The sequence below is a fragment of the Cololabis saira genome, chromosome 15 (assembly GCF_033807715.1).
Source record: "Cololabis saira isolate AMF1-May2022 chromosome 15, fColSai1.1, whole genome shotgun sequence".
In the NCBI taxonomy this organism is placed as follows: domain Eukaryota; kingdom Metazoa; phylum Chordata; class Actinopteri; order Beloniformes; family Belonidae; genus Cololabis; species Cololabis saira.
The window spans coordinates 43,192,762-43,219,641 of NC_084601.1; the positions used below are offsets into that span (position 1 = coordinate 43,192,762).

A 26,880-nucleotide genomic window follows, 5' to 3' on the forward strand; every position below is an offset into this window, starting at 1 on the left:
AAAACTGGTGACTCTGGTTCCTGGGGGGGGGGGGGACAGAAAACTGGTGACTCTGGTTCCTGGTGACTCCGCCCTCCTATTTATGTGTGTCTATGTGTGTGTATTTGTGTGTGCATGAACCAGACCTGCAGGTACCTCCAGGAATCGGAACCAGAACCAGAACCAGTACCAGAACCGGAACCAGAACCAGAACCAGTACCAGAACCGGAACCAGAACCAGAACCAGTACCAGAACCGGAACCAGAACCAGAACCAGTACCAGAACCAGAACCAGAACTAGAACCAGAACCAGAACCTCACCTTGCAGGCCAGCTTGTCCACCAGCTGGACGATGGAGTTCTTGAAGAGCGTGGCGGCCGTCTGCGGCCTCTTCGTCACCTCCGTGATGCCCAGCTGGCCGTCCGGCCACATCTCCTTCAGAACCGGGTCGGAGCTGCAGCAGAGAGGGAGGACTGGGTCAGAACCAGGTCAGGACCAGGACCAGAACCAAGACCAGGACCAGCACCAGGACCGGGACCAGGACCAGCTGAGTGTCCCACCTGTTGAACATGAGCCGCTTGAAGTCTTGGAAGAGAAGATCTTTGTTTTTGTCCAGAAAACCTTCAACGGAATATCTGCAACACAAGACAAGGGTTAGGCATTAGGGGGTAGGGTTAGGCACTAGGGGTTAGGGTTAGACATTAGGGGGTAGGGTTAGACATTAGGGGGTAGGGTTAGGCACTAGGGGGTAGGGTTAGGCACTAGGGGTTAGGGTTAGGCACTAGGGGGTAGGGTTAGGCATTAGGGGGTAGGGTTAGGCACTAGGGGGTAGGGTTAGGCATTAGGGGTTAGGGTTAGGCATTAGGGGTTAGGGTTAGGCATTAGGGGGTAGGGTTAGGCACTAGGGGGTAGGGTTAGGCATTAGGGGGTAGGGTTAGGCACTAGGGGGTAGGGTTAGGCATTAGGGGTTAGGGTTAGGCATTAGGGGGTAGGGTTAGGCACTAGGGGGTAGGGTTAGACATTAGGGGTTAGGGTTAGGCATTAGGGGGTAGGGTTAGGCACTAGGGGGTAGGGTTAGGCACTAGGGGGTAGGGTTAGGCATTAGGGGGTAGGGTTAGACATTAGGGGTTAGGGTTAGGCATTAGGGGGTAGGGTTAGGCACTAGGGGGTAGGGTTAGGCACTAGGGGTTAGGGTTAGGCATTAGGGGGTAGGGTTAGGCACTAGGGGGTAGGGTTAGGCATTAGGGGGTAGGGTTAGGCACTAGGGGGTAGGGTTAGACATTAGGGGGTAGGGTTAGGCACTAGGGGGTAGGGTTAGGCACTAGGGGGTAGGGTTAGGCATTAGGGGGTAGGGTTAGGCACTAGGGGGTAGGGTTAGGCATTAGGGGGTAGGGTTAGGCACTAGGGGGTAGGGTTAGACACTAGGGGGTAGGGTTAGGCACTAGGGGGTAGGGTTAGGCATTAGGGGTTAGGGTTAGGCACTAGGGGGTAGGGTTAGGCATTAGGGGGTAGGGTTAGGCACTAGGGGGTAGGGTTAGGCATTAGGGGTTAGGGTTAGGCACTAGGGGGTAGGGTTAGGCATTAGGGGGTAGGGTTAGACATTAGGGGGTAGGGTTAGGCACTAGGGGGTAGGGTTAGGCACTAGGGGTTAGGGTTAGGCACTAGGGGTTAGGGTTAGGCACTAGGGGGTAGGGTTAGGCACTAGGGGGTAGGGTTAGGCATTAGGGGGTAGGGTTAGGCATTAGGGGGTAGGGTTAGACATTAGGGGGTAGGGTTAGGCATTAGGGGGTAGGGTTAGGCATTAGGGGGTAGGGTTAGGCACTAGGGGGTAGGGTTAGACATTAGGGGGTAGGGTTAGGCATTAGGGGGTAGGGTTAGGCATTAGGGGGTAGGGTTAGGCACTAGGGGTTAGGGTTAGGCGTTAGGGGGTAGGGTTAGGTATTAGGGGGTAGGGTTAGGTATTAGGGGGTAGGGTTAGGCATTAGGGGGTAGGGTTAGGCACTAGGGGGTAGGGTTAGGCATTAGGGGGTAGGGTTAGGCACTAGGGGGTAGGGTTAGGCATTAGGGGGTAGGGTTAGACATTAGGGGGTAGGGTTAGGCACTAGGGGTTAGGGGTAGGCATTAGGGGGTAGGGTTAGGCATTAGGGGGTAGGGTTAGACATTAGGGGGTAGGGTTAGGCATTAGGGGGTAGGGTTAGGCACTAGGGGTTAGGGGTAGGCATTAGGGGGTAGGGTTAGGCACTAGGGGTTAGGGTTAGGCATTAGGGGGTAGGGTTAGGCATTAGGGGGTAGGGTTAGACATTAGGGGGTTAGGGTTAGGCATTAGGGGGTTAGGGTTAGGCATTAGGGGGTTAGGGTTAGGCACTAGGGGTTAGGGTTAGGCACTAGGGGTTAGGGTTAGGCACTAGGGGGTAGGGTTAGGCACTAGGGGGTAGGGTTAGACATTAGGGGGTAGGGTTAGGCATTAGGGGGTAGGGTTAGGCATTAGGGGGTAGGGTTAGGCATTAGGGGGTAGGGTTAGGCACTAGGGGTTAGGGGTAGGCATTAGGGGGTAGGGTTAGGCACTAGGGGTTAGGGTTAGGCATTAGGGGGTAGGGGTTAGGCACTAGGGGTTAGGGGTAGGCATTAGGGCGTAGGGTTAGGCACTAGGGGTTAGGGTTAGGCATTAGGGGGTAGGGTTAGGCACTAGGGGGTAGGGTTAGGCATTAGGGGGTAGGGTTAGACATTAGGGGGTAGGGTTAGGCATTAGGGGGTAGGGTTAGGCACTAGGGGGTAGGGTTAGACATTAGGGGTTAGGGTTAGGCATTAGGGGTTAGGGTTAGGCATTAGGGGTTAGGGTTAGGCACTAGGGGGTAGGGTTAGGCATTAGGGGTTAGGGTTAGGCATTAGGGGGTAGGGTTAGGCACTAGGGGGTAGGGTTAGGCATTAGGGGGTAGGGTTAGGCACTAGGGGGTAGGGTTAGGCATTAGGGGGTAGGGTTAGGCACTAGGGGGTAGGGTTAGGCATTTTATGTGTAAAATGTTGGACCCTAGGAAGAATAGTCAATGCTCGAAATTGTATTTCAACATTAATCTCCACATTTCAACTTTTTTCTCGACATTTCAACTTTTTTATTGAAATTGTACTTGTGGTTGTAGTGATACAGCTGCAGTATCACTACTAAGGTTCCTGCTGGTGCTTGTGATACAATTCTGCACTGAGGACTAATGGGGATCCCTAATAAATAAAAAAAATAAGTATCTGAGACGAGTGAAGCGGCTACGTCCTGCAGTTCCTCGGAGGACCGCTAGGGGGCGACGCGTCCGAGAGAGTTGACCTCCGTCAGTCACTCCATCAGGCGGTGCTTGCAAAGAGCCGGTCTGTGCAACCTCCCAACGAGTCCAGCAGAAGCAGGAAAGCAAAGTACCACAAACTGGACTGGGATAACCGACGTGGGCGGGTTTGATCGGTCCTGAACCAGGTGGGCGGAGTCGGCCCAAGACTTCGTCGTTGGAGACCAACGCTGCATTTCCTGTTTCCATTTTCTCTCACTGTGATGGTTTTCGTGCCTAAAAACTGCCAACAAAGGCGGTTATTCTGCCGCCGCGGAGCTTCTCTTCTCTCACTAGAACTCGTAAATCACTTCAACATAAAGATCTCCTTGTGCTTGGCTCGCCCTTAACTTTGAAACCAAAGATCAGCTGACCGGTCCGAGCAAACGGGACTTTGGAGACGGACTCTTAAAGAAGCGGCAGCTGAAACCGAGCGTTTTTAACGCTAATAAGCGTACTTGTTCTGCCCTCCAGGCATTTTTGTTGTTTATAGTGGCAGGTAGCATCCTATAATGCCTTTTATTTGTTGCATGCTTTTATTTTGACAACCACCTGTCTATGGGAAGTAGGAGAAACAGGAAGTTGGTAGAGAAAAGCACATGTTGAGCAAAGCAGATCAGGAAAGTTCTTCCGTCGTCATCCAGCTGCGTGGTGCTGTTGAAAGCATTGTCTGGGAGTTATCTAAGTTGACATGCATTTTGTTCAGGAATATTGAAGAGTATTTTCATGACTTTGTGAAAGAAAAGTGTTTTATTTCCATTTTAGTGTGGGACTCTCAAATGTTATTTTATTCGGTCAGTGTAGCTTCCAGCCAGTTTGTAAGCTAATTTGGATGACCATTTATTCATTATCTTTTGTTTACTGTAATGTAAAGCTGAAAATACCTGTGTACTTTGTTTTTCTTTACTGATTTTAACAATGTATGGCAAACAGTGATTTTACTTTTTTCTTATGTTACAGTTTCACTCCAATTTTGCATCTGGATGCTTCTTGAGTCTGCATTAAATTCCGGAGCTGAAGGCTATATCCTGACTCTCATGTCTTTTGTAAATGGAGTTTGGCTTGCTGTCTACTTTTAGTCATCACACTTAAAGGAGGACAGAATAGTACTCTTAAATTAAATATTTTTCAAGTTCAACAACTTGTGCTTTTTATTATTTTACCTCTTTTCTTATCATTTTATTTCATTTTATTTGTTATTTACTGTTTAATATTGTCTTACCGCTTTTAATGTTGATGTAAAGCACTTTGAATGACCTTGTGTTGAATTGTGCTACAAATAAACTTGCCTTGCTAAAGCTGTTTCTGCAGCTCAACCTGGACACGACGTTACTGGACAACAATCTTTAAGGGTTTGACCTTTAACCTCCCCCCGGGTTTCCCAACCAGACACTCACGTGACGTCGCCGGCGTAGTGGCGAATACGGAAATGCTTCTGGAAGTCCATGGTTTTGTCTGTGGGGCTGAGCTGGAAAAGAGGAGAAGAAACTGTTAGAGCCGTAACATACAAGAGATAAAGTCTTAAAGTCATAAACATCAGACGGAGGTCACACATCGTACAGAGGACTTTTCCATCAAACCGGTTCCAGAGCTGAACCCCGGTTCTTCTGGCCCGGAGCCGGTTCTTTATCAGTGGAAACAGAAAGCCCGGTTCCAGACTCAGCACTGGCCCAGAACCAGAACCAGAACCAGACCTGGAACCAGTTTGCTGGAAAAGGGGCACCAGAGGAAGTTCCAACACATGAGCCGGTTCCGGTTTTCCTGCACTCCAAAAACTCAAAATCTTACCAAGAATATTTGTCTTATTTCTAGTTAAAATGTCTAATTTTTAGTCAAAAAATCTCATTACACTTAAAACAAGAGTCGTTACCAGAAAAATAACTTGTTATTTGACAATTTCCACCTGTTTCAAGTAAATTTTCACTTGAAATAAGTAGAAAAATCTGCCAGTGGGACAAGATTTATCTTCTCATTACAAGCAAAAAATCTTGTTCCACTGGCAGATTTTTCTACTTATTTTAAGTGAAAATTTACTTGAAACAGGTGAAAATTGTTGTTTTTTCCAGTGATGAGTCTTGTTTTAAGTGTATTGAGATTTTTTTTGACTAAAAATGAGACATTTTAACTAGAAATAAGACAAATATTCTTGTTAAGAGTTTGAGTTTTTGCAGTAAATCCAGGAGCAGCTCTATGTCGCCCTCCGGTGGCAGAAACCCAGAACTGCATCTGGATCAAACTGGTCCTGGTTCCAGGTTTATCACGTCTTCAGGTTTCAACGACACACCATTGGTGTGTTTCCAGACTTTTATTCTCACGGGACTGGAAACCTTTAATTGGTTCAAACTTCTCTGAGGTTTTCATAATTTGTGCAAACGGGTTCAGGAGGTTTTTGTTGCACAACTTCTCTTATTTTTTATTTGTGTTTAAGGTCAAACCTCAAATGAGCATCGAGGTTGCTCGTCTGCAGATCTACACCCTCCCCCAAGGCTAAAATAAGACATTAGAGTTGCTGTAGGTCAGAAATGTGTCCAGTCATCACTTCCTGCTGCTTAAATTAAACTTTACCGTACATGTAATTCATTATCTTAAAGCAAAAAAACACAAATGAAACATTCCAATATAGAGTAAAACATCATCTAGATCAGAACTACACCTGATCCTGTCCAGTATATATATATATATATATATATATATATATATATATATATATATATATATATATATATATATATATATATATATATATATATGATACATATGATAATCCAAGGTGTTTCTTAATTTGCTTTTTGAATATTGATTTCTGTGTTAATATAGTGGTAAAATAATTCTACTGTAGCTTCAGAAAATTATTGTTTGGCTTAGGAAGTGAAAACTACAGAAGAGTATCAGGCCATGGAGGCGCAAAAATATTTGAGGGCGGAAGATTTTTTATTATTGTGCACTTCGAGGAAAAAGTTGAAATGTCGAGAAAAAAGTCCAAATATCGAGAAAAAAAAAAAAAAGTCGAAGTTATCGAGAATAATGTTGAAGTACAATTTCAAGAATAAAGTCGAAATTTCACCTTTTTTCTCAACATTTCGACTTTTTTCTCGAAGTGCATAATGAAAAGTAAAATCTTGCACCTTCTCCTGCCTGGCCCTGATTCTCTTCCGTAGAAAACCGACCCTTTGTTTCCGGTCTAGAGGCGTATGGATATGACTCTAGATTGTATCTGATTGTACTGATATTAATGGAGTTTTGGATTGTAAATCCTTCCATATTGAAAACAGAAGTGCAGCATTGATTCTGTCCTCAACGTTTAACCATCGTGGACAGAAGTTGTTGAGGCTGCTGTTATATGGACCCTGGAAAACAAGGTTCTGAACCAGCTGGAGTTTATTTAAAGGGGACCTATTCTGAAAAACAGTTTTTTTTTTTGCTTTAACATATATAAAGTGGTCTCTCCTCAGCCTGCCAACTCAGAGAAGGAGGAAAGAAACCAGATTCTGCAGTGTCTGTACAGCCACCCGGATGAATCTTCCAGTGTGATGTGGATTCTACTTCCAGTGCGGGTGCCCCCCCCCCTACCTTACGGGAGGTGTAGTGCGGGTGCCCCCCCCCCTACCTTACGGGAGGTGTAGTGCGGGTGCCCCCCCCTACCTACCCTACAGTAAAGGCCACGTCGTTTTCTGAACACCACCGATACAACCAGCGACGGAGCGAGAGCATGCGACTAAACATGTCATCGCTGACAGATTGGGGAGGGGACCAGAGAAACCTACGGAGTCCGACATGGTTTTGGCGTAGTTACACACCGAGACAATATTCATTTTGGTCACTTCCGACTGGCGAAGACGGGAGTCGTTAGCTCCGACATTGATGATAACTTTACCATATTTACGATTACCCTTTGCCAGTAGCTTCAAATTTGCTTCTATGTCGCCCGCTCTGGCCCCCGGGATGCACCTAACTAAGGTCTCTGGAGTCGGCTTCACATGTCTGACTATGGAGTCTCCAATCACCAGGGTTGGTTTCTCAACGGGTGTGTCGCTGAGTGGGGAAAATCTGTTAGACACATGAAGCGGGTGGTGGTGTTCCGTGAGCCCTTTAGGACTACGCTTCCTCCGAACCGTCACCCAGCGGCCCTGACTGGCCGGCTGCTCGGGAGCTGCAGGGGAGCGGCTAGCCTCAGCTGCTATGGGCCGGTCCGCCGCTAGCTTACCTTGCGGGAGGTGTAGTGCGGGTGCCCCCCCCCCACCTTGTGGGAGGTGTAGTGCGGGTGCCCCCCCAGAGGGAGGTGTAGTGCGGGTGCCCCCCCTACCTTGCGGGAGGTGTAGTGCGGGTGCCCCCCCCTACCTTGCGGGAGGTGTAGTGCGGGTGCCCCCCCAGCTGGGAGTCCATGCTCTCCAGGCAGAGCGTGTCCGTCACCCGTCCCACGCCCAGACAAGCCTCGTCCAGGACGGAGATGATGCCGCGGTGCGGCTGCTCCACCAGGTCCACGATGATCTGGTTGTTGAAGTAGTCGATCTGCGGAGACGGGGACCGGGTCAGACCTGGACCAGGACTAGGACCAGGACCTGGACCTGGACCAGGACCTGGATCCAGGTACTAGTGCTAGTAGGTGCTAGTAGGTACTAGTGGATGCTATAAGGTGCTAATAGGTGCTAGTAGGAGCTAGTAGGTACTAGTAGGAGCTAGTAGCTGCTAGTAGGAGCTAGTAGCTGCTAGTAGGTGCTAGTAGCTGTTAGCAGGAGCTAGTAGGAGCTAGTAGCTGTTAGTAGGAGCTAGTAGGAGCTAGTAGCTGCTAGTAGGGGCTAGTAGGAGCTAGTGCTAGTAGGTACTAGTAGGTGCTAGTAGGTGCTAGTAGGAGCTAGTAGGTGCTAGTAGCTGTTAGTAGGAGCTAGTAGGAGCTAGTAGCTGTTAGTAGGAGCTAGTAGGAGCTAGTAGCTGCTAGTAGGAGCTAGTAGCTGCTAGTAGCTGCTAGTAGGTACTAGTGCTAGTAGGTGCTAGTAGGGGCTAGTAGGAGCTAGTAGGTGCTAGTAGGAGCTAGTAGTTGCTAGTAGGTACTAGTGCTAGTAGGTGCTAGTAGGGGCTAGTAGGAGCTAGTAGGTGCTAGTAGTTGCTACTAGGAGCTAGTAGCTGCTAGTAGCTGCTAGTAGGTGCTAGTAGGTGCTAGTAGGGGCTAGTAGGAGCTAGTAGGTGCTAGTAGGAGCTAGTAAGTGCTAGTAGGTACTAGTAGGTGCTAGTAGGTACTAGTAGGTGCTAGTAGGTACTAGTAGGTGCTAGTAGGTGCTAGTAGGAGCTAGTAGGAGCTAGTAGGAGCTAGTAGGTGCTAGTAGGAGCTAGTAACTGCTAGTAGGAGCTAGTAGCTGCTAGTAGGTGCTAGTAGCTGCTAGTATGAGCTAGTAGGAGCTAGTAGCTGCTAGTAGGAGCTAGTAGCTGCTAGTAGGAGCTAGTAGGAGCTAGTAGCTGCTAGAAGGTGCTAGTAGGAGCTAGTAGGAGCTAGTAGGTGCTACTCACGTGTTGCCAGGCGATTCCCTCCCTCTGGTACTCTCCCTGCTCCTGCTGCAGGATGAGCTCGATGAAAAGCTGCTGCAGCTTCTCGTTGCAGTAGTTGATGCAGAACTGCTCAAACCTGCAACCATCACAGACACGGAGCCGTTGAGCAACACCATGACGGAATCCTCCAGAGAAACAGACGCCGCAGCGGCGGCGGCTACAGACCTGTTGTTGTCGAAGATCTCGAAGCCGTAGATGTCCAACACCCCGATCACCGTGTTCTTCCCGTGAAGCACCGGGTCGTAGTTCTTCACCTGGATGATGTCGTTGATGCGGCTGACGATCCAACCGAACAGTCGCTCGTACAGCGCCTGGAAAAAACACGCTAAATTAGGATAAATATCGTACAGAGCCTGGAAAAAACACGCTAAATTAGGATAAATATCGTACAACGCCTGGAAAAAACACGCTAAATTAGGATAAATATCGTACAACGCCTGGAAAAAACACGCTAAATTAGGATAAATATCGTACAGAGCCTGGAAAAAACATGCTAAATTAGGATAAATATCGTACAACGCCTGGAAAAAACACGCTAAATTAGGATAAATATCGTACAACGCCTGGAAAAAACACGCTAAATTAGGATAAATATCGTACAGAGCCTGGAAAAACACGTAAAATTAGGATAAATATCGTACAGCGCCTGGGAAAAACACGCTAAATTAGGATAAATATCGTACAACGCCTGGAAAAAACACGCTAAATTAGGATAAATATTGTACAGGGCCTGGAAAAAACACGCTAAATTAGGATAAATATTGTACAGGGCCTGGAAAAAACACGCTAAATTAGGATGAATATCGTACAGAGCCTGGAAAAAACACGCTAAATTAGGATAAATATCGTACAGCGCCTGGAAAAACACGCTAAATTAGGATAAATATCGTACAGAGCCTGGAAAAAACACGCTAAATTATACTAAATATCGTACAGAGCCATCAATCATCCATCCATCATGGCGGTCGGCCATCTTGGAGTCTAAAGCACCGGTACCTTAGCGAAGGCGTCCCTGCCGAATCGTCCCTCCTGCTCCGTGTGCTCCTTCTCGATGACGTCGCCCCCCCCGGTGGCCACGGTGCGGAACAGCAGGCTCTTCTGGACCTGGTCCGGCTCGGTGGCCGTCAGCTCCGCGATGTGGTCCACGGTCCCGGGGTCCAGGACCTGCACGGCCTCGCCGTCGCCCTCGAACCGCAGGTTCCCCTGGGAGAACAGGAACCGTGAGGCTAGGTGTCGCCCCCCGGTGGGGAGGAGGACCAACAACTACAGGAACCGTGAGGCTCGGTGTCGCCCCCCGGTGGGGAGGAGGACCAACAACAACAGGAACCGTGAGGCTCGGTGTCGCCCCCCGGTGGGGAGGAGGACCAACAACAACTACAGGAACCGTGAGCCTCGGTGTCGCCCCCCGGTGGAGAACTGGACCAACAACAGGAACCGTGAGGCTCGGTGTCGCCCCCCGGTGGAGAACTGGACCAACAACAGGAACCTACCAGGTGCAGGATGGAGGCCAGGATCCGGAACACGGACTTCACCTCCGGGGCCGAGAACCCGATCACCTCCAGGGCCCTGAGAACCTCCCGGTGGCTGGAGCGGTCGTTGGTGGAGGTCTGGGGGGACAAGGGGGACCAGGGGGGTCAGGACCAGAACCAGATCCACTCTAGAACCAGATCCAGTCTGGAACCAGATCAAATTCCCATCACTCACCGCGGCTCCGGCTCCCTCCCTGGTGTAGACGTACAGACCCGGGTCGTTCTGCAGGTGCAGCGACTGCAGCGTCTCCTCAGAACCTCCACGCAGCAGCTGGAACACAGAACCGCTAGTTTTAGAGGTAGCTGACTAGCTAGCCTTACAGCTAGCCAGGTTTCATTTGTTTCTTCTTGAAGTAAAAACATTAAAGCGTCTCCAGGATCAGCAGCAGCTAGCATGTTAGCTTGAACAAGTTAGCTGAAGCTAACTCATAGACCTGGACCTGGAGACCAGAACCAGGAGACCTGGGGCCTCATTTAAAATGGAGTGCGTAGAATTCATACTAAAAGTGCACGTACACTCAAAAGCCGAAAATGGCGGGCGCAAAAAAAAATCCGGATCAATAAAACCGCGTGCACGCAGACTTGCATGCAACGTTCCTTTATAAATCACAGTCCAGCTGGAAGGCTGCGCAGCTGAATCCGTCTCATATCCCGCCCTCTACACGCCCACTTTTTACCATAAATGCATATGGATGAGCTGCTGAGCATACGCAGTGGCTTCCTGCAGCCTGTTTGGCGTCAGAATGAATGAGAGGGTGACCAGCCACCGTGACACTGACTTTCACGGAGACTTAGATCTAGATGTTGTAGATGAGGTGGAGGACAGGAAAACCACATTATTTGGTGGTCACAGTAAAAGTTAGAATAAGTATATAAATAGTATACAATAAAATAAAGCGAGTGAGTGGCAGCACGCCGTTGCTGCCCGTGAGTGCCACGACGCAATTTCCACTGGGGACAGGGGGGACATGTCCCCCCCCACTTTTCAAAATCATGTATTTGTCCCCCCCACTTTACAGTTTAAAAACTAACGGTAGGCTCAGCCTGTGATTGCAAATCATCAAGACTGCTCCCATCAGAGCTGCTCAGGGCTGAATTATGGTTCCGCATCACACCAACGCAGAGCCTAAGCCGTACCCTACGGCGTAGGCTCTGCATTGGTGTAACGCAGAACCATAATTCAGGCTTAAAAGTAAACACAACATGCGCGCATCCGGCATGACAGGCAGATACACACGGGGAGAAGAGACTATTTCTTTAATTTTTATTTTGTTTAAAACTTTATCCTTATGAACGCAATTGTTCTATAGTCCAACCTTATTTTAATCAGAACACTTTCTTTTTTCCTCTTCGGCTCGGCAAATGCCTGTAATGGCTTACTTGTGGAACACATGGATCTATGATGGTGCCGGCTTGGGTGTAAATGGATCTGTAAGTCTGATACGTGATGACATTGACTATGTTTACATGCAGTCCACATTCGTGTTATTGCCAATCTTGGCGTTTTAAAGTGGTTGTTGAGTGCATGTGGACGCAGTCACTGGGAGTATGACATGTATCTGGCTGCATTTCACCACCTCACCGCATGCGTCGCCAGTTCCCCATGTCTTAAGTAGATTCTTACGGGAGGGTGAGGGTTGCCGTAGGGATCCGCAGATTTTTCGGTTAGTTTTTTCTTTTTAGATCCGAGGCTTTGCGTAGATGGCGGCTTCCGCAACTTTCAGGCGCTTTTTCTGCGCAAGCAAACTTTATAGATGAGGCCCCTGAACCTGGAGACCAGAACCAGGACCTGCAGGTCTGGTGTTGAGTATTGATCATTTACCTGGTAGAAGGAGTGGAAGCTTCTCTCTCCCTCCTGCTGCTGGACCACCCTGGACTTGGAGAGGAGACAGAACCTGATCAGAACCTGATCAGAACCTCATCAGAACCTGATCCAGCTGCTAGCGCAACAACAGAACCATGAAAATATAACGTCTACAGGCTGAAACTGCTTTATTAGATGATTAATCGCCTTCTAAACATCAACAAACTGTCAGTAATCAGGTTTATCAATAATCAGGTCTATCAGTAATCAGGTTTATCAATAGCAAAGAGCCGCATGACACCAGGAAAAGAGCTGCATGACACCAGGAAAAGAGCCGCATGACACCAGGTAAAGAGCCGCATGACACCAGGAAAAGAGCTGCATGACACCAGGAAAAGAGCCGCATGACACCAGGTAAAGAGCCGCATGACACCAGGTAAAGAGCTGCATGACACCAGGAAAAGAGCTGCATGACACCAGGAAAAGAGCTGCATGACACCAGGAAAAGAGCTGCATGACACCAGGAAAAGAGCTGCATGACACCAGGAAAAGAGCTGCATGACACCAGGAAAAGAGCCGCATGACACCAGGTAAAGAGCTGCATGACACCAGGTAAAGAGCCGCATGACACCAGGTAAAGAGCTGCATGACACCAGGAAAAGAGCTGTATGACACCAGGAAAAGAGCTGCATGACACCAGGAAAAGAGCTGCATGACACCAGGAAAAGAGTTGCATGACACCAGGAAAAGAGCCGCATGACACCGGGCAAAGAGCCGTATGACACCAGGAAAAGAGCCGCATGACACCAGGTAAAGAGCTGCATGACACCAGGAAAAGAGCCGCATGACACCAGGTAAAGAGCCGCATGACACCAGGAAAAGAGCTGCATGACACCAGGAAAAGAGCTGCATGACACCAGGAAAAGAGCTGCATGACACCAGGAAAAGAGCTGCATGACACCAGGAAAAGAGCCGCATGACACCAGGTAAAGAGCCGCATGACACCAGGTAAAGAGCTGCATGACACCAGGTAAAGAGCCGCATGACACCAGGTAAAGAGCTGCATGACACCAGGAAAAGAGCCGCATGACACCAGGAAAAGAGCCGTTTGACACCAGGAAAAGAGCTGCATGACACCGGGAAAAGAGCCGCATGACACCAGGAAAAGAGCTGCATGACACCAGGAAAAGAGCTGCATGACACCGGGAAAAGAGCCGCATGACACCAGGTAAAGAGCCGCATGACACCAGGTAAAGAGCTGCATGACACCAGGAAAAGAGCCACATGACACCAGGAAAAGAGCTGCATGACACCAGGAAAAGAGCTGCATGACACCAGGAAAAGAGCTGTATGACACCAGGTAAAGAGCTGCATGTCACCAGGAAAAGAGCTGTATGACACCAGGAAAAGAGCTGTATGACACCAGGTAAAGAGCCGCATGACACCAGGAAAAGAGCTGTATGACACCAGGAAAAGAGCTGTATGACACCAGGAAAAGAGCCGCATGACACCAGGAAAAGAGCCGCATGACACCAGGCAAAGAGCTGCATGACACCAGGAAAAGAGCTGCATGACACCAGGAAAAGAGCTGCATGACACCAGGAAAAGAGCTGCATGACACCAGGAAAAGAGCCGCATGACACCAGGAAAAGAGCCGCATGACACCAGGAAAAGAGCCGCATGACACCAGGAAAAGAGCTGCATGACACCAGGAAAAGAGTCACATGACACCAGGAAAAGAGCTGCATGACACCAGGAAAAGAGCCGTATGACACCAGGAAAAGAGCCGCATGACACCAGGAAAAGAGCTGCACGACACCAGGAAAAGAGCCGTATGACACCAGGAAAAGAGCTGCATGACACACACACACACACACACATATGACAGGCACATACACACAAACAGATACTTGCTTCCGCTCCTCCACAAAATTATGAACAAAAAGAAAGAAAATGATGGAGAGGTGGATTTGTAAGTCGCGCTGGTGCTCCTAGTGTCGCACGGCCTGTGGATGGATGTGGCCCCTGGGGGCCCCTCACCTTCTCCAGCAGGTAGTTATTGATGTGGCCCCTGGGGGCCCCTCACCTTCTCCAGCAGGTAGTTGTTGATGTGGCCCCCGGTCGGCTCCCCGTTGAAGTTGAAGTTGATGTCCATGTATTTGCCGAAGCGGCTACTGTTGTCGTTCCGGTTCGTCTTGGCGTTTCCGAAGGATTCCAGGACGCAGTTGGACTGCAGCAGCACGTTCTTCACGCTGAGGGCCCCCAGGGGCCCCACATGGGGAGGAGAGGACAGTCAGACTGGGGGGCCCATGGGGGCCCCTGGGGCTTTTTCTAAACATTTCAACTTTATTCACAAAATTTTGACTTTTTTCTTGACATTTCGACTTTTTTCTCAAAATTGTACTTCAACATTAATTTGACATTTCGACAGGACAGTGGAGGCCCCGGGGCCACCAGGGGCCACCAGGGGCCACCAGGGGCCCCCACCAGCACGCAGGACTCACCTCTCCACCTCGGCCCTCTGGCCCGGGTTGGTGATGGCGGCGATGTACTGCATGATGTATTTACTGGCCTCCGTCTTCCCCGCGCCGCTCTCACCTGCAACAGAGGCACCTGGTGACGGGGGGGTCCAGGGGGGCTGTAGAGCCGTGTACAGGGGCCCCCAAGAGCCTCTAAAGCTGTGTCCAGGGGCCCCAGGGCTGTCTCTACGGCCCACGGGGTCGCCAGAGCCTTCTCTAGGGGGTCCGAGGGCCCCAGGGGTCCCAGACCCATGTCCAGGGGCCCCGGGGGTCTCCAGAGCTGTACCCAGGGGCCCAGGGGGCCTACAGACCCTTTCCCGGCCCCCCAAGGTCCTCTCAAGGTTGACCGAGTCGTCTTTAGGGGTCCCGGGGGGCTCCAGGGCCATGAACAGGGTCCCCAGGGGCCAATAGAGCAGTGTCCATGGGCCCCCGGGGCCCCCAGAGTCCCCCTGCGGCCCCGCGGAGACTCACCTGAGATAACGATGCAGGTGTCCTTGCTGCGTCTCTTCATGGCCTTGTAGGCGGCGTCGGAGACGGCGTAAAGGTGCGGCGGGTTCTCGTACAGCTCGCGGCCCCGGTACGCCTCGATGGCGGGGCCCCCGTAGATGTCCATCTCCCGGTACGGGTTCACAGACACCACCACCTCCCCGATGTACGTGTAGATACGCCCTTTCTCGAACCTGGGGTACAAGAGGAGCCCTGTTAGACACACAGGCCCCTGTGAACTGACATGAACTCCCACGCTGCAGGATCCGGTGTTTTGCATTCAGAGATGCTCTTCTCCACCGGCAGAGGATGCTGCACCATGTACAAAAGAGAAAAAAGAAAAGAAAAAGGGGGGCCGGCACAAGAAACTACAGGAACGATGGACAAAAATGATATCTATGAGATATTTATAATAAATAAAATGGAAATGGAGAAGAGAGGAAGGGAAGAGGAGAAGAGAAGAAGGGTGAGAGGCACCGCCCAGCGGATCATGTCGGTGCCCCCTGCAGCATAGGCCTATAGCAGCATATCTACCACCAAGCTATATTTGAGACTAACTATTATAGTCTTGTTCTATAGCTGCAACTATGACTACTGACTCTAACACACTAGAGTTTACACTACCTAGAGATTTACCAACACCAGCTACAGGTTTACTAAACACTAACTATAGGCTTTACTAAACAGAAAGGTTTTAAGTTTAGTTTTAAAGGTGGAGGTGGTGTCAGCCTCCTTAACCCAGATTGGAAGTTGGTTCCATAGTAATGGTGCCTGATAGCAGAACGCCCGCCCTCCAAATCTACATTTAGATACTCTAGGAACTACGAGTAAACCTGCACTCTGAGAGCGGAGAGCTCTGCCAGGAACATAAGGCACTATCAGGTCTTGTAAAAAACGTGCCCCAAAAGTCACCAAATTTATCACCAAGCCAGGCCTGGTGATAAATTTGATATTTAATTGTTTGCATTAATGGGCGTGGCCTAATGGCTCAACAGCGCCCCCCGGAAAACTTTGTGCCTCAAGCCCCACAATACGGTTTGAGGTACATGCACGAAAATCGGTACACACCTGCATCATGTCGCAACTTAAAGAAAAGTCTCTTGGAGCCATGGCCGAAACCGAACAGGAAGTCAGACATTTTGAATTAATCGTGTCATTTTGGCTCAATTTATGCCATTTCTTCGGCAGTTAATACGGCCAGAACCGTAACGTGCACCCAGGTGTGTTATACATCAAAATGTGTGTCTCCATCCTGAGACGCTCCGCATTACTTTTCTCAGTCAAAAGCATTACCGTTACGATAGACGCCAAAAAGCGCCCCCCCCCCCCCTTCATCTGATTGGTCCATATTTGATAGATCCTATTTCCTGCCATAACTTTTGAATGGTTTGGTATAAAGAGTCGTGGGTGGTGTCACCACAAATTAGCCCCACCTCTTCTTCTTCTGTCATGGTTACGACGTGATTCACATGAGGTGGGAGTGGCCCCACTACTCTAGGAACTACGAGTAAACCTGCACTCTGAGAGCGGAGAGCTCTGCCAGGAACACAAGGCACTATCAGGTCTTGTAAATACTGCGGAGCTAAGCCGTTTTGGGCTTTATAAGCAAGTAATAAAATTTTAAATTGGATTCTGAATTTTACAGGTAGCCAATGGAGCGACGCTAACACTGGAGAGACGTGGTCTCTCCTGCTGATTCCTGTCAGCACTCGTGCTGCTGCATTCTGGATCAGCTGGAGCCTGGACCTGGACCAGGACCTGGACCTGGACCTGAACCAGCCTGGAACTGGTTTGATGGAAAAGGGGTACCAGTAATAATCAGGTCTTCCAGTAATCAGAATCTGGGCCCCCCCGGTTCCCCGGGTCCACGGGCCCCTGAGGAACCGCCCAAACCTGCAGCAGGTTCCAGTAGCAGAATGACGACACGAGGACCCGGCAGGAAGTGACACGAGCAGGAAGTGACACGGGCGTTTGTAGAACCGACGGCAGGAAATGAAACTTGTGGTTGGAGGCCTCGCAGTTTCTCGTTACTCCGGGGGTTTCGGGCTGAAACCTGAGACCTGACGAGGTTTCTGTTGTTAACGGTTTCTGTTCGGGTCCTGGTTAGAGTCCAGGACCAGAGACCAGGTCCAGATCCAGATCTGGATCACTAGGATCTGGATCTAGATCCACACACACCTCCACCTCTGCATCACAACCACCCCCAACACCTCCACCTCTGCCTCTACGCCCTCTCAGGCATCGCACCCCCTGACATCCGCAGAGCAGTCAGCGCCAAAGCAGAGCAGCAAGCAGGTCCACGACAACCGGCACTCACTGCACCAACACCTCACCCCCAGAAACGGCTCACGTCCAGAAGCAGCAGAACTGGGGACCACTCCAGAACTGAGAAAAGTCAAAATGTCGAGAAAAAAGTCGAAATGTCGAGAAAAAGTTGAAATTTTGATGAAATAGTTGAAATGTTGAGAAAAAAGTCAAAAATTTTGAGAAAAAAGTTGAAATTTTGATGAAAAAGTTGAAATTTTGAAAAAATTTTGAAATTTTGATGAAAAAGTTGAAATTTTGAGAAAAAGGTGAAATTTTGAGAAAAAAGTTAAATTTGGATGAAAAACTTTAAATTTTGATAAAAAAGTTGAAAGAAAAGTTGAAATTTAGAGAAAAAAGTTGAAATTTGGATGAAAAAGTCAAAATTTTGAGAAAAAAGTGGAGAAAAAAATTGAAATTTTGAGAAAAAGTCGAAATGGCGAAAATGCAGGAAAAAACGCACGCTCGCACGCAAAACGCACGCAAAACACACGCAAAACGCACGCAAAATGCACGCTCACACGCAAAACAAACGCAAAACAAACGCAAAACGCACGCAAAACGCACGCAAAACGCACGCAAAACGCACGCAAAACGCACGCAAAACGCACGCAAAACGCACGCAAAACGCACGCAAAACGCACGCTCACACGCAAAACAAACGCAAAACGCACGCTCGCACGCAAAACGCACGCAAAACACATGCAAAACGCACGCAAAACGCGCGCAAAACGCACGCAAAACACGCAAAACGCACGCAAAACGCACGCAAAACAAACGCAAAACGCACGCAAAACGCACGCAAAACACGCAAAACGCACGCAAAACGCACGCAAAACACACGCAAAACGCACGCAAAACGCACGCAAAACGCACGCAAAACACACGCAAAACGCACGCAAAACGCACGCAAAACGCACGCCCGCCCGCCCGCTGTACCTGTACCTGGTACCTGTACCAGGCCGAACCCAACGCCGCTGCACTCGCCTGCGCCCCCAATGGAAGTACATGGTATAGAGGACGGCCAGACACCAAGAAGAAGAATCACTTTCATGTTTCACTAAACTTATTTCTTTCTTTCAAATGTGTCTGTTTTGGTTTGTTTGGATCCACGAGGACGTATCCTAGCAACGACCTGACAGGTGAGCTTGATTGACACCTCAGTGGAGTCCTGACGGCCAATCAGATCGTCCGCCGGGTCACCTGACCTGACCTGACCTGGAACCTGGAGCCGTCTCCTCTGGGTGCAGGAGTGACATCACCAGGATCAGGGCAGGTACGAGCTCGTCCAGACGAGTCTGGGACCCGGGACCCGGTCCAGCCCCCCCCGTAACCACGGAGACGTGGGCGTTGCCACGGAGACGTGGGCGTTACCACGGAGACGTGGGCGTGTCCAGAGACGAGCGAGTCAGGAACTGAGATCTGGGCGGGAAACGCTTCTCTCTTCCTCTCATGTCTCCTCCGAGGCCCGGCAGCCGTTAATCACCCCCTGGGAGGAACTTCTTCTTCTTCTGCTCCTCCGGTAGGAGCCGCGGCCCCCCCGGGGCCCCGGGGCCCCCCCAGCCCCCCCCAGCAGGGCCTCACCTCAGCTTCAGGTTCTCCATGAACTGCTCCATCGTCACCTCGTCCAGCAGAACGAAGTCCGACTTGCCGAACTCCAAACCCTCCAGCTCCGCCATCCTTCCCCGCCGCCGCCGCCGGCACCGACACCAGAAGAAGAAGAAGAAGAAGGAGAAGTGAAGCCGACGCCGGCCCTGTGTGACTCTCGGGGGCGCGGCCTGATGTTGCAGCAGATTGTTTGTGGTTTGCAGGCTGCAGCACGTCAGCCCTGTCACTGCAGCGCCGCCTCCGTATGAAGAGAATTATCTCAGAACCAGAACCACTTCCTCATCCTCCAACCCTTCACCCTGAATGTATAAAGAGCTGAGAATTATCTCAGAACCAGAACCACTTCCTCATCCTCCACCCGAAACTGCTGCTGCCACTCAAACCGGGGCTGCATCCTCTTTTTACTCCTAAATTAAATACTTACTCGCTGGACTCTACTGCCCTTACTTCTTGTAACTTCTTACAAGAAGTAACTTCTTCTTACAACTTGTGCTTTTTACTATTTTACCTCTTTTCTTATCATTTTATTTGTTATTTAAGCGTTCTATTAAATTAAATACTTTAATTTAATTCACCGCAGGAATCGGTGAATTAAAGTTATGGAAATACACTGTGATTTCTAGTTAAAATTACTCATTTTTAGTAAAAAAAAATCTCTTTATATACTAGTATTTCTTATTATTTATTTTTCTTCTTCTTATTATTATTATTATTATTATTATTGTATATACCAGTTTACTGTTTATAGTGTGTTATTATTACTTCTCTATTGATGCCTCTTGTTTTTGCACTATCCTCTTTGCTGCTGTAAACTGCTAATTTCCCCTCTGTGGGACTATTAAAGGTTTATCTTATCTTATCTTATCTTATCTTATCTTATCTTATCTTATCTTTATTCTCGAAATTTTGCGTTTATTCACAAAATTGTATTTCAACTTTATTCTCGAAATTTCTACTTTATTCTCGAAATTTCGACCTTATTCTCGAAATTGTATTTCAACATTATTCTCGAATTTTCTACTTTATTCTATAATTTTGACTTTATTCTCAAAATTGTATTTCAGCATTAATCTCCACATTTCGACCATTTCTTGACATTTTGATTTTTTTTTCGAAGTGCACAATAAAATAAAATCTTCCCGTCTAACAACTTGTGCTTTTTATTATTTTACGTCTTTTCTTATCATTTTATTTGTTATTTAAGCGTTCTCTTAAATTAAATACTTATTTAATTCACCGCAGGAATCGGCACAGATTACTTTTGTAATCCTGTATTTGACCAGGTCTTTGTACGTTCTGACCAAATACAAACGTAATTCTAGTCAGTTGTGCGAAAACCGCTCGAAGTTATGGAAATACACTGAAAAAACTAACAAGAATATAAGATAACAAGAATATTTGTCTTATTTCTAGTTAAAATGTCTCATTTTTAGTCAAAAAAATATCATTACACTTAAAACAAGACTCATCACTGGAAAAAACCACAATTTTCACCTGTTTCAAGTAGATTTTCACGTAAAATAAGTAGAAAAATCTGCCAGTGGAACAAGATTTTTTTGCTTGTAATAAGAAGATAAATCTTGTTCCACTGGCAGATTTTTCTACTTATTTTAAGTGAAAATTTACTTGAAAAATGTGAAAATTGTCAAATAACAAGTTATTTTTCTGGTGATGACTCTTGTTTTAATTGTAATGAGATTTTTTGACTAAAAATGAGACATTTTAACGAGAAATAAGAGAAATATTTCTGGTAAGATTTTGAGTTTTTGCAGTGTACTGCCCTTACTTTTCAACAACTGCTGCTTTCTATTATTTTATCTCTTTTCTCATCATTTTATTTCATTTTATTTGTTATTTATGTTTTAATTGTGTCTTGCTGCTTTTAATGTTGATGTAAAGACTTTGAATTACCTTGTGATGAATTGTGCTGTACAGATAAACTTGCCTTGCCTTTTTAGGGGGTTTAAACATTACCGTTGCCATGGAAACCGCCCAGGGTTCAACCAACGCCCACGAGGGCCAGAGAAACGACCGTTATCTCCACCGGGGATCCTGGCATTTCCTCTCATTTGGACTGGCAGGAATAACTGTGTAAGAAGAGCTGGACAATTTAGACTCACGTTCAAATCCTAATAAAAGCACAGAACTTTGATTGACAGCTGGGACGACCAATAGCTGGATGTCGTCACTTAGACGGGGCCACGCCCACCTCCTGTCAATCATGTCGTAACCATGACAACTGTGCCAGAGAACTTTTTTTTTTGCACCTCATCGGATAAAATTGTACAAAGACCCAAATTCATATTAAAATTCATGTTTAAATTCATGTTAAAAGCATAATACATTCATAATAAAAGCACAGACTTTTTGATTGACAGCTGGGACGACCAATAGCTGCAGGTCGTCACTTCCTGGCATTTCAAAAGTATGTTCCGCCCACAGAGCTGAGCTGACTCATAATTGACTCATAGAGTGACGTATTTTAGAAAATCATTCATTCTGAAAGAAGAAATAAAAAAATGGAAATGTGAGTCGGCTGATCGTCCTGGTGTTAAACCAATACAAATGCCAACATAAACAATAACAATATAACATCAAAATCACAGTATTATATAAAAATATCAATATTTCAAAATACGCTAATAACAATACATTCACTTAATATTTCCATTTAAAATCAATAGGCTAATAGAATCACAATAAACATAAAAAAGGAAAAACAAAAGAAACCGGAATTAATTTAAAGCGGAATGAGTGTATACATTTTTTTTCTTTTATTTTTTATTTATTTATTTTCTTTTTTATTAATTTTATTTTGTTCTTTTTTTTAATTTATTTTCGACTTTATTCTCGAAATTTCGACTTTATTCACGAAATTATTATGTATTATATATAATATTTTGTTCTTTTTTTTAATTTATTTTATTTTTCATTTTTACTTTTTTTTATTTATCTATTTATTTTTTTTCTTTTCTTCTTTTTTCCTTTTCTTTTATTTATTTTTTGTTTTGTTTAATTTTTATTTATTTATTTATTTTTCTATTTCTTAATGAGTGTTTACATTATCGTTGAATTATTCTATTTGGATTTAAAATCGGAATAAACCAGCCACTTACTTGGGAATTAAGTTTAATTTGGAATGGCCATTTTCATTCAGAATTAGGTGTTTACATGGTCATTTTTACTCATTTTAAATCGGATTTAATTTTAATTCTGAATTAAAGAGGAATTAAACTTCCCATGTAAACGCACTGAGTCACAGTTTCTCTCAAATAAACACGATTATGTTCCATTAGTTTTTATCGACGGTTAATTATCCGTCAGGTTTTTATCTTCGGTTAATTATCCGTCAGGTTTTTATCTTCGGTTAATTATCCGTCAGGTTCTCGTCAGAAACGTTGGGGAGGTTTTTCACCCGAACAGGGAAACAAAACCTCAACAGTGACAACATTTCCTCTCGTCTTCTCTGCTGCTGCTGCTGCTTGAGCAACCGCAGAACTTCCTCCTCTTCCTCCTCTTCCTCCTTTCTCTGGGGTTTTAAAGAAACGGACCCGAGGGTGAAACTGTTGAGCCCGAGAGGCCACGGAGGCGTTGGAGGAGTCCAGAACATCAATTTGAAGTTGAAAAATCTGAACTTTATTTAAATGAGCAGCGGTGACGCCGAGGCAGCGTCCAATCACAGACCGGGATTCCTGAAGCGAGAACCCTCAATGCAGATTGTACTTTCATGTTCACACAAACGTTCACTCATTCACATGCACACATGAGCAGAGCTGTCACTAACACACTTATGTTATCAGGAATTAATATATTTCATCCAGCAAACTGACATTTTTGCTGATTTAACTGCCGTTTTTACCTGAACTGATCATGTATCTGATGGTTGAGGAGCTGTATGGTCCCAACGATTTTATTTGCTACATTGATCCAACGCAAAATCATTAAAAAACCGTTTTTATTATGCTGCGTTCCATTTACCTCGGAAGTGGGAACTGGGAACTGGGAATGACGTCACAGCCAAGTTATCAGCGTTCCAGTTACAAAGTAGGTAAACAAGTTTGTAGTTCGCATATACCACATGAAAAATGTAAATTACACTATAGCAGCATATATATGCCGAACAATACTTGTATACGACTGATTTAGTGTGACCAAAACTAGAAAGAAGTGCTACGAATTTTTAGAGAGCTCTCTACTGTTTACAACCGGGGCAGCCATCTTGGAATGTGAACTCGGGGGTGGTGAAGACTCTCCCACTTTCCCAGTGGGAAATCCCACTTCCAGGGGCGTTCCAGTTGAAAAATCCAACTGGGAACTGGGAAATCCCCACTTCCGAGGACAAATGGAACGCGGCATTAATCACAAAACACAGGTTAAACATCATGACCAAATCCTCTCCGACCCGATGTGTCAGTGTCACCGCTGACAGACTGCAGCTTCGCTTGATTTATGGGTCTGCGTTAAAACGACGCCGTAGGTTCTGCGTTGGTGTCACGCAGATCCATAAATCAGCGAAGGCTGATTTATGGATCACCGGGAGCAACGGTTGATAGCTCGGAGCATGACTCAGCGCCGGCGTGACTCAGCACTTTTCTGCTTCTTCTCATGATGAGCAACGGGAAAGTTTCCTGAGTGAAACTTCAGCTCTTACACTAAAAAAACTATGGAAGCTCATTTCCGCCAGAAAAAGAAAAAAATAAGATGAAATCTTAGCCTTAAAAATAAAAATATCCCCACGGTAAGTCATAATTATGACATAAAAAGAAAATTAATTATGAGATAGAAAGTCGAAATTATGAGATAGAAAGTCATGATTTCGACTTTTTATCTCATAATTATGACTTTCTATCTCTTAATTCTATCTCATAAAACAAGCTTCTAAAAGTTTGTCTAAAAGTTCTAAAAAGACGTTTTTACCTGAAAAGTTTTGCGTCGCATCGTTTTCAACCGCGTTCCTTTGAAGCGCCGCCACCGAGTCGCCCCGGGCAAGGCATCATGGGAAATGTAGTTTTTCACTGGGATTTATATACAATGAATGGAAAGTGTATTTTTACTGGTGTAATGTTGAGGATGTGTTGGACATGTGGGACATATTTATGTTATTTATTAATAATAATAATAATAATAATAATGATAATAATAATAATAATAATGACAATAACAATAATAATAATAGTAACAACAACAATAATAATAATGACAATAATAATAATAATAATAATAATAATGACAATAATAATGATAATAATAATGACAATAATAATAATAATGACAATAATAATAATAATAATAAATTGTATTTATAGCCTAACGCACTTTTAGTAATCTCAAAATCCTACAGAGCAGAAAAATAACATGAACTTTTTTTATATATTTAAAAATAGAGTATATAAAAGATATATTTAGCTATAAGCTTTCTTAAAAATAATAATAATAATCAATTTTATTTATAGAGCGCTTTTAAAAGATCTCAAAGACGCTTCACAGACACAAAGATAATAACCCGGGGTCAAGAAAATTAAAAAATTAAAAACCACAGGATAAAAAGATAAGATCAAGGATAAGAAACAACCACACATTAAAAGCTGTTCTGAAGAGGTGGAATAGAATAGAATAGAATAGAATAGAATAGAATAGAATAGAATAGTGGTATAATGGTACAATCAGATCAGGCAGCAGCTCCGTAAAAGTGCACACATGTAAAGACTCTGGAAACAAAGACTGTGTAAACAACAAAATAAGAAACAGGAAACATAAATATACATACACTATGAAAATGAGTGAATGTGAGAATAATAATGCACATAATGGATGGAAGAATATTGCATAATGGATAGAGAGTATTGTACAGTATGAGGTAGTTTATTGGTTCAGAAAGTTCACAGCTTTGGGGAAGAAACTGTCCCTGAGTTGAGTTTCAAGATGCAATTTGAGACGTGAGTTTGGTGAGTTTTCATTTATTTGAGTTTGTTATTTTATGCATCATTTACAGTTTTCTGAGAGGAGACGAGGACGTGAACCGGTACCAGAACCCGGGGGGGAACCAGACCTGAACTTATCTCGTCTCATCAAACACGTTTCATCTTCTTTAGTCAACATAAAGGTCTCTGAGTCATCAGTGGCATCTTTTACACCAACTCTGGCTGGAAGTGGAGGAGGAGGGACTTTACCAGGATGGACCTGAACCCCCTGAACCTGGTACCAGGTTCCTGCTGGACCTGAACCCCCTGAACCTGGTACCAGGTTCCTGCTGGACCTGAACCCCCTGAACCTGGTACCAGGTTCCTGCTGGACCTGAACCTGGGGTTTCCAACTCCCTGTAAAATAAATAAGGGAACTCTCACCGTCAGGGCCGGCCGACCCGATTGCCTTCTCCTTCCTGGCGTGGGGAATTTTTTTAGCCTCTTTTTCTTGTGAGTGAAACGATTTAACTACCCTATTGGCCCGAATATAAGACGGGGTTTTTTGCATTGAAATCAGACTGAAAAAGTGGGGGTCGTCTTACATTCGGGGTCTAGACGTTATACCCATTTACAACACTAGATGGCGCCAGATATCTTTAAAGTGAATGCTGAACTTTACTCCCCAGGCCAAAGCGAGCTCCTGTCACGAAGAAGAAAAATAAAAATAGCGGTAAGAAAGAAAAGAGAAGAAAATAACAGAAGAGAAAATGGAGAAACGTAGTGACAATCTGGAGAAAAGAGGGTCAAAGAAGTTATGATGCAAAACTTCAAGATGATGATTTGAATGAGGCAAAATAACATGGTTTTTCTCTCGAATATATTGTTATAATCATTTGTTTCAGATGTACTGTAATTATTTTCTGTATAAAAATTGAATTTGGTGTTAAAAAAAAGTCCTTTTTCAAATTTGAGTCTTGAAAAAGAGAGGGTCGTCTTATAATCGGGGTCGTCTTATATACAGGATACAATACGGTATTTGACTCGAACCTGAATTGAATTAGATATTTTTGAATACCATGAACACAATTATTATCCAGCAATTCACTTTAATACAAAATAACAAAATGAACTGAATAAAATAAGTATCTTTTCTTAAACAGAAACCTGTCCTGCTTAACTTAAAATTGTATAAATTAATAGAAAACAATAGAAAGAAAGCAGAACATCCGTTCTGTAATAATTCACATTTTTAGTGCAAAAACAAAAGTGCAAACAGAAAGTCTGTATAAAACTTGTAAACGTATTTGTCCCTCAAAGGCCACGACTGTAGCTGCAGTTGGAGTAAAACAGAAAAACAGAACTCATAACTCAATGCCGTTTTATGACTATTTTCTGACTCTCACAGTAAAACGGGACAAAGTGCGTCCCTTTTCAGCTCAATACTGGACTTTAGTTTATAAATACGGGACGATTACGGTTTTCAAGGGTCGGTTGGCGACTCTACCTGAACCCCCCGAACACTGGTACCAGGTATAGGGTCGCCACCCGTCCCGTAAAATACGGAATTGTCCTTTATTTGAGAAAAAAATGTTGCGTCCCGTATTGAACTAATACGGGACACGATTTGTACCGTATTTTCATTAACTTTTACACCATATTCTAGTTGAATTATTGAAATAAATTCACTTTTACACCATATTCTAGTTGAATTGTTGAAATATATTAACTTTTACACCATATTCTAGTTGAATTATTGAAATAAATTAACTTTTACACCATATTCTAGTTGAATTATTGAAATAAATTAACTTTTACATCATATTCTAGTTGAATTATTGAAATAAATTAACTTTTACACCATATTCTAGTTGAATTATTGAAATAAATTAACTTTTA

General features: G+C 45.5%; 1 protein-coding gene across 1 annotated transcript in view; it reads right to left on the reverse strand.

The window, feature by feature from the left end:
- Positions 1 to 19,296, reverse strand: part of LOC133460756 (unconventional myosin-Ig-like) — a 37,041-nt gene extending 17,745 nt beyond the window's left edge. The window contains exons 1-14 of the mRNA XM_061741519.1: positions 19,058 to 19,296; positions 15,155 to 15,363; positions 14,669 to 14,762; positions 14,251 to 14,416; positions 12,183 to 12,236; positions 10,536 to 10,631; positions 10,322 to 10,438; positions 9,828 to 10,034; positions 8,997 to 9,142; positions 8,793 to 8,907; positions 7,629 to 7,799; positions 4,688 to 4,758; positions 540 to 614; positions 301 to 433 (exon numbers count right to left, since the gene is read on the reverse strand). Coding sequence (XP_061597503.1) covers positions 301 to 433; positions 540 to 614; positions 4,688 to 4,758; positions 7,629 to 7,799; positions 8,793 to 8,907; positions 8,997 to 9,142; positions 9,828 to 10,034; positions 10,322 to 10,438; positions 10,536 to 10,631; positions 12,183 to 12,236; positions 14,251 to 14,416; positions 14,669 to 14,762; positions 15,155 to 15,363; positions 19,058 to 19,152 — 1,749 coding nt within the window. The 5' untranslated portion in view covers positions 19,153 to 19,296. The remainder of the gene's footprint in view (positions 1 to 300; positions 434 to 539; positions 615 to 4,687; positions 4,759 to 7,628; positions 7,800 to 8,792; positions 8,908 to 8,996; positions 9,143 to 9,827; positions 10,035 to 10,321; positions 10,439 to 10,535; positions 10,632 to 12,182; positions 12,237 to 14,250; positions 14,417 to 14,668; positions 14,763 to 15,154; positions 15,364 to 19,057) is intronic.
- Between the last annotated feature and the right edge of the window lie 7,584 nt (positions 19,297 to 26,880).